The 8,218-nt window shown below is 37.2% G+C and overlaps 1 protein-coding gene across 1 annotated transcript; it reads left to right on the top strand.

Moving 5' to 3' along the window:
* The first annotated feature begins 7,110 nt into the window (after nucleotides 1-7,110).
* On the top strand, nucleotides 7,111-7,518 carry LOC123848828 (large ribosomal subunit protein eL32-like). Its single transcript, XM_045881723.1, has one exon. It carries the CDS (start codon nucleotides 7,111-7,113, stop codon nucleotides 7,516-7,518), a length of 408 nt encoding a protein of 135 aa, XP_045737679.1.
* Nucleotides 7,519-8,218: the final 700 nt, after the last annotated feature.

The following is an 8,218-nucleotide window of genomic DNA, read 5'->3' as shown; positions in this document are numbered from 1 at the left end:
CACTGCAAACGGTTTCCTTAATCAGTGTTACACAGGGTATGAATTCATTAACTGGCTGGGGAACTAAACCAGATGATCATTAAATTCTTTCTAACCCTGGTATTCTATGTCTTATGGGCCTTTTTATGGAGCCCAAATATGCAATCTTGTTTGTCAAGTGAGGGTTTTCATTAAATCTGCAATTTCAATAGTCAGCATCCCAGCATTTAGCACAGAGGCTATGGCTCAGTACCTCTAGTTTCTGACTTACAAGTGAAGAAACTTTAGACACATTTAGGTTGTATTAAAACAGGCACTTTTTAAAAATAACACTTGTGGATTTATTTTAACTAAAGATTCTGTCTCTCTGTCTCTCTGTCTCTCTCATAAAATGTATCTCTTCATTCCCTCGGCTGTGTATGTTGCTGAATCCTCCTGGCAACACCGTTAGCTATGAACCTTAGGATGAAAATTGCTGTAAACAAAACAAGGGCAGAAAAGTTACTACAGAGAATATTCTGCAGCTGCAAAAACAACTCTAGGCTTTCCTCTGACACGATGCTATCCTCTGTGTGCACGTAGCTGGCTACTGGGGCACAGCATCCAAACGCCCTCCAGGAAGAAGTCGGCTTGCAGCTTTGTTGAGGTTGCCAGGAATTAGAAAAATTCTTCTCTCATAGAAAAGTCATAACTGAGATTCTTCACACTGAAAATACCAAGTACTTAAACCAGGTAGACGAGCCATTGTAGCTGAAGGATGATCGCTCAGGTCCTGGAACAAAAGTTGAAGCCAGTGCAATAAATACACGAAGCAGGGGCGCCTGGGTGGCTCAGTCAAGTTAAGCGTCTGCCTTCGGCTCAGGTCATGATCTCGGGGTTCTGGGATCCAGTCCCACATCGGGCTCCCTGCTCAGTGGGGAGCCTGCTTCTCCCTCTGCCCTCTGCCCCTCCCCCTGCTTGCACGCTCTTTCTGATACATAGATAAATAAATCAAGAAAGAAAGGCAGGCAGAAAGAAAGAAGACACGAAGCAAGTTTGATGCATGGTATTCGTGGATTGGCCGGCCGCTGTGGACCTGTTCACTAGATAATCTCATACAATTATTTGGGTTAAATATTTCTGGAGGTTGGCCTGGGTCAACTCTGGCGTGTATCAGAATCAGCTGGAGGACTTGCTCAGCACAGATAGCCCGGCCCTACCTCTCTTGGTAGGTAAGGGCTGGAGCTGGATAATTTGCCTTTCTAACAAATTCCCAAATGCGGCTGCAGAATTAGAAACTACTCTTTGACAATTACTAATCTAGAGACAATTGCTTGAGAAATTGGAATTTTGTCCTAAATGAAATATATTTGTCCATTCAATTAACTGAGTTTTATTTATTTAATAGGGGTTGGGAGACTGAATGCTACAGTCACCTGCCTTAGTTCTAAGATTTTTCTATGGAAACCTAGAGTCTAGACAAATTTTTTTTCTTAACAATATTATAACATTTATAGAGACTTGGATTTGCCATGAAACTTATAGATCCAGAACTATTTAGTGCTCATAAAACTTCTAAGACGTAGGCATTACTATCCGAGTTTTTGATGAAAAAACAGCCTGTTGTAGGTTAAGTGAATTATGTGAGATTAAAATGGGGTGCCTGGTTTGCTCAGTTGGTAAAGCACGCAACTCTTGATCTCAGGGTTGTGAGTTTGAGCCCCACATTGGGGGTACAGAGTACTAAGAAAAAGTAAAAAATAAAATTCTTATAAAAAAGCTACCAAATGACAAAGACAACATTAAAATCAGGGATCTACTTATTATTTTCCCTATAGCAGGGAATTTCATAATTCTAGGTGCATATAAATCATCTGGCGATCTTGTTAAAATGCAGACTCTGTTGATCATATAATGAATACATGATGGTAAAAAAATCAATATTATATATAATATTTTAAATGAATTTATTATAACATTGTTTATATGATTTTTAAAAGTGGTACATAAGGTATGAAAACATCATTTATTCCATCAAAATAAATTGTGTCTACCTCATGTGAATTTGAGTCTTTAAAAAAAAACTATAATCTTCCAATTATATGAGGCACATAAGTCTTATAAACACAAAAACACACAATAAAAACTTACAATCTGCTTTTCTGTTTAATAGAAAATTGGATTCTATTTTTAGTTACAACTGTCTACAAGTCTCAATATGCAATCAAAAATAGGAATGGTATGAATTTCCTCTTGAAAGAATCATCAAGCAGCCCATCTTATTATAAGTAAAAACACCATGTTTAAGTCTGAGTTATTTCTAATCAGGAGATTTTTGTATGATTTCCCTCCATAAAGTTACTTGAGGACTATATTATAGCCAGTTTTTTTTAAAGACATTTCTAAAATACATTTTACTTAACTTTTCAAGAATATGTTATTTTTATTTTAAACCATAATATATCTTTTCCAACATTATCTCACAATGTAGAAACAGGTTTTATTTTAAATACCTCAAAGAAATATCCAGAATTTGAAAATCAAAAGCTTGTCAAACTGGAGCATACAAAAATCATTTTAGGAGAATTTATGTTTGCTATTTATTAGTTAGCTAGATACCAGATACTGTGATATTATGTATTAACATATAGATTTCTGTTCAGTGGAAAAAGTAACCCAAATGTCACTCCTTTTCTGTCTGATTAGGATATTAACTTGTTTTTGTATCAAGCTAGAGATTTTGCTCTAACTTTTCTTTTTTCAAAATGCCTAGAAACAGCCATTCTTCAAAATGATGTTTTAATCTTTTTTTAACCATTTCATTGGCATTCTCATTCATTAATGAGTTGAATAAAATTTTTGACATGTGTTTATTAAATATTTGTATGAATCATATTTTTAACTTTTTGAAAATTACACTTGAACAGTTTTGGAGGTTATTCACAAGATGCCCGAGTGGACTCTGCCAGAGATAATTTCGTGGTGTTGCCAGAGGACTGCAATTAATTCATTGCTCGTTAGGCCCAACCACATACTTTCTTGCTCTTGGAATCTCAAGTGGCGCTAGGACTTTGCCTTTGATACTCTTTGCTTCCTAGGTTCCCTTCCCCCTCAGTTTTGTTCCTTTGTTTTTTTCTAGTTCTTGGCCAAGTCTCTTAGTCCGTTCATTCTCTAACTCATGGCTTGAGTTCTCTCTTCACAGCCAGAGGCAAGGACCATGGACCACCAGGCTTGCCTTGATGGCAAAGTCTAGGGAACTGTGTAGATGTGAGTTGTTTTGTGCATCGGTGATTCAAATTGTCCACCAAGATGACGGAAATCGATTCCATGAGATGAAAAACGATAGAAAATCTACTTTGTTAGCTTTCTTCTTGTTCATTTTACTATATGTGAACTCAAATCGATGGCAAAAATATTTTTTGAACACTGCAGAATAGAACAGACCTCTACGATTTGTGTTTCTTTTTTAATCTTGACCTATAACTGAGGTTGTAAAATTGAAGATGAAAGCTGTCTATGTGTCTGCAATTGAGAAAAGCCTTTACCTCTCATCATGTGAGTTTGAAATATTTTCCTACCTTTAGGGGATATTATTACACTAGACTATAAAAACTCCCAAAGAAGCTCTGTTTTAACTGGTTTTTAGAGAAAATTAAGCACCATATATTTCCAATATTTTTAGGACAATCAAGAAACCAAACTTTAAATATTTTAAATACGCTAGCCTTTTAAGAAAAAAAAAAAATTCTCACCGAAACCATTAGCTAGAAACATTTTTTATATAAAAATTCAAGCTCACTAACTTAAGGTGAATCTTGCAACAAATAAGACTGGCTTAATAATTTTGCTTTAAAAAGGTAAATGATGAGCTACATACAATTTTCTGAGTTTATCAGCATGTGGTACAAAGCAAGCATACATTTTATTTTTTAATAGGATTTGGGTTTGTTATTTTATGAAGAAGCAAGCTAATCTAGACTGCCTACATTTTTTATACTGGTTTACTGTACAGAATATATCATTACTTCCGCAGAATGCTTGAGATTGCGAAAACAGAAAACTACTGTTCAGTCAGATTAAATCATAATTCCGCCAGTGTTTTTATATCAACAATAATTTTGATCTGCAGTGTGTCAGCTTAAATAAAAGTTCAATGTCTTCAGTTAATTAAACTGAATTGATAGATAATTTCTAAATAAGAGAGACTACTGAAGATCATATTAACGATCTTTGTATTAATGAATCACATTAATGAATCATATTAATGAACTTGTCTACTCTGACTTCTTGAAGAAATTGCAGAAGTGATGTAAGGTGACAGCAGAAGGTTGTACTATGTATGGCTGTGAGTTTTGCTGGTCTGCCAGCAAATGCCTGTGGACACTAGACAGTCCTTGGGGATGCATCTCCCAGCGTTGTCTGCAAATTAGAAGCCAGTTCATTGGGTTAATAGTGATTTAGACTATTCTAGAAGTAATTGTGGTACACAAATAGAACTTTATGAAAGTCATGGATATGTTGCTGCTTATCAAGTGAAAAACCAAAAGAAGTGTGTTTGAAAATCAAGTGCTTGGTTATTCCAAAATGGAAAAAATATATATATATGGCAAAAATAAAATTTGAATAAATCAGTTGCAGAAGGTTTTCGGAAAGTTTATTTTATTTATCTTAAATGACAATATCTGTAAATAATGGGTCTGAAAAGAAGCAATGAAATGTGTCAAATTTTTGTGTAAAAGTTCTCTTAGTTGATGGGCTAAGATTTTTTTTCTTTTTATTAACATATAATGTATTATTTGTTTCAGGGGTACAGGACTGTGATTCATCAGTCTTACACAAGTCACAGCACTCACCATAGCTCATACCCTCCTACACTGTTGGTGGGAATGCAAGCTGGTGCAGCCATTCTGGAAAACAGTATGGAGTTCTTCAAAAAGTTGAAAATAGAGTTACCCTATGACCCAGCAATTGCACTACTGGGTATTTACCCCAAAGATGCAAATGTAGTGATCTGAAGGGGCACATGCACCCCAATGTTTATAGCAGCAATGTCCACAACAGTCAAACTATGGAAGGAGCCTAGATGCTCATCAAAAGATTTTTTTTTAAAGGTGGTTCGTGAGTCCCTTACAATGAGATATTATATTAATACAAAACCAGAATATTTGTCTTTCTCTCTTAAAATAAAATCAATTTTGAAGTATTTTGTTTGCTCTTAACAATGCCATTATTTATTTTGCCTGAAATCAGCTCAGGCAACCAAAATTCCATATTACATCAGAATAATTTTTGGCGCTTTGCATTGATTTTGGCATGTCTTTATTATTACAAACAAGAGAACAAAAAAACAAAGCAAAGTAATGAAGGTTTCTTATTTCTGAAAGAACTAAGTTTTCTTACAATTGAATAAACTTCTATATTTCATATTGTGTTGTCATCCTAATTCAATAGGTAGCTACGTATTGTTTCATGTGACCATACTGCATTCAAGTGTTTGAAAATTTCACTTTGACAATAACTAGTCTAGTACCTACTAGCACCGTAACCACCTTGCAGAAGGTTCTCGACTGAATTTACCGATGTACTGTAGGCCTCTTGTTTTCCGTTGCTCGAGATCCATGTTGAGGGGCGCCTGGGTGGCTCAGTTGGTTAAGCGACTGCCTTCGGCTCAGGTCATGATCCTGGAGTCCCTGGATCGAGTCCCACATCGGGCTCCCTGCTCGGCGGGGAGTCTGCTTCTCCCTCTGACCCTCCCCCCTCTCATGCTCTCTGTCTCTCATTCTCTCTCTCAAATAAATAAATAAAATCTTAAAAAAAAAAAAAAATCTATGTTGAGCTCATCATTCTAAATTCCACTTCTGTCCACTTTGATGTCCAAAAAAATTTTAAGTATTTATTTTCAAGTGATGGGTCAAATGGTGTGCCCTGACTTGACATGATATAACCAAAGACAGAAGTTAATGCAATACACCATGGAACTTTGTTAAAACTGACATGTGAATTGAAGAGTTCCTATTTGTCACAGAATGACTGACTTCTCTTAATCCTTCTCTTCATTTTAGAGGATTAAGACTTCTTAGACCTATAGATTTTTTTTAGAATTTATAAGGATTTTAAAGATTTTTTTAAAAAATTAAACATTATACACGTAATTGTGTGTGTGTGTGTTTATATGTGTTCTTAGTCTGTGAAGGATATCAACACACTCTTTCCTGTCATTTTTATCTGGGGAGTGGAGTTAATGAATATGGAACTTCAGCCATTCTTTGCACAGCCATTCTTTGTCGCTATTGGCATGTTCACCCAAGATTTTTTTTTTTTTAACATGGATGCCTCCAATGAATGAAATATACTTTTTAGAAATATCCAAATTCCAACAAAGGAAAATCAATGTGCGTAACATTTCCATGAATTTTTACCTATTCCCCCTGACAATGTGTCAATGGAAATAATTGAGACGATGATGGTCCATTTCTCTCAGCTCATTACCATCAAATTATTTTCTACAATATTTAGTTTTCCTTCCTGAGGATCCCCATAGCAACAGTTTAGAAGCAGGGCTTCAGAATTAATTGCTTCATACTCACCCAGTGCAAAACGCTGGCCAGGAGTGGGAGTTCCCTTCTTTATGGAACTGCTGACATTGAGGCTTTTCTTGAAAGCTGTTGCTAGACATCTCAAGCCTAAAAAGAGCCAACGCAGTAAGTGTTCTCTCTGGAGAGGAGAGCATGGCGGCTCCCAGGAAGTGGGCCCTGAGAGGGAAATGAGTCCTTGCTGTGCCTGTGTGCTCCCTGCCACTTGCTTTCTCTCGTGTTCAGTTCACCCAAGTGCCCGTGTTGGTTTTCTCATTATTTTAAACTGTATATCCCAAAATAGCTTCTGGCATGCTGTCCTCAGCACAGAAGCTCATAAAAACTCAGCAAGACAAGTATTGGCTGCATTATTCTTCTCTCTATGACTGAAGCTTTAAAAAAGGAAAAAGAAGAGCCCGAGGTAGAAACTGTGACAAGGTCTGGGGGCTGAAGACCTTAAAAATGAGGCCACATGCCACAAGAGTTCGGCTTACTTATCACCCAGCATTAGAAGGCACTGATCTAGCCCTCTCTTCCTCCGTGCTGCCTGCAAATGCACAGCCATCTCCTACTGAGACTCATGGCGGCCTTCAGACCTCGGGTGAAGCCCAAGATCTTTAAAAAGAGGACCAAGAAGTTCATCTGGCACCAGTCAGACCAATGTGTCAAAATTAAGCACAACTGGCAAAAACCCAGGAGCACTGACAATAGGGTGCACAGAAGATTCAAAGGTCAGATCTTGATGCCCAGCTTTGGTTACGGGAGCAACAAGGAAACAAAGCACCTGTTGCCCAGTGGCTTTTGGAAGTTCCTAGTCTACAGTGTCATGGAGTTTGAAGTGTTCCTGATGTGCAACAGATCTTACTGTTCAGAGGTTGCTCACCATGTCTCCTGTAAGAACCACAAAGCCATTGTGGAAAGAGCAGCCCCACTGGCCTTCAGAGTCACCAATCCCAATGCCAGGCTACACAGGGAAGAAAGTGAATAGGCAGACAGCTTATGTGCTCATTGTATTGGGGTTGATAAAACCATAAAATTACAAAAAAACAAAGAAGGTGCTGATCCAGGGCAGGCTTTAACCTGATAAAGAGCAGGCTGAGACCTGGAAGTTGAGACATCTGGAATATTATCTCTAACACTATCAATAGCTACTGTGTGATTTCCCTCCATTTAGACTCTTTGGATATTCATTTAGCCATCTGTTAAAAAGAAGAGGGAGGAGGAGAAGGAATGGGGGAGATTTGTCTAGAGAATACATGTAAAAACCTTTAAAACAGTGCTTAGTACATAATATAGGTATAGTACATGCTAATTATTATCATGAAATGCTTTGTAAGTTTCCTGCTTGATTTAAAATTTAATTTTCCATAGCTTCTGAGAAAGTATAAGTTGTCAATATACTTAAGGATCCAAGAGTAATACACATGTGATGACTTAAAAAGTGAGACAAGACTGTGCATTTCTGTGCTAAATTGAAAGAGAAACTCAGGGCAAGCATTAAGAAGAGAAAGGGAGCTGCTCCTACTTACCTTCCTTCTGCCTTAATATATCTCAATATCTCCACTTTTTCTTTCTTCCTTGGCTCCTGCGGGGGCATACAGGACCTTTTCTCCTTGCCATGCATATCCATTTCACCTACACCCTAAACCCCGCTTTGTCTTGCCTTTCTCGAGAATAAAGCTCCCAAA

This window comes from Mirounga angustirostris, unplaced genomic scaffold (assembly GCF_029215605.1).
Source record: "Mirounga angustirostris isolate CCGP_5_RB_7025 unplaced genomic scaffold, mMirAng1.0.hap1 SCAF_2, whole genome shotgun sequence".
Lineage (NCBI taxonomy): Eukaryota > Metazoa > Chordata > Mammalia > Carnivora > Phocidae > Mirounga > Mirounga angustirostris.
The sequence above is the reverse complement of the archived record's forward strand: the minus strand, read 5'-3'. Positions and strand labels throughout refer to the sequence as shown.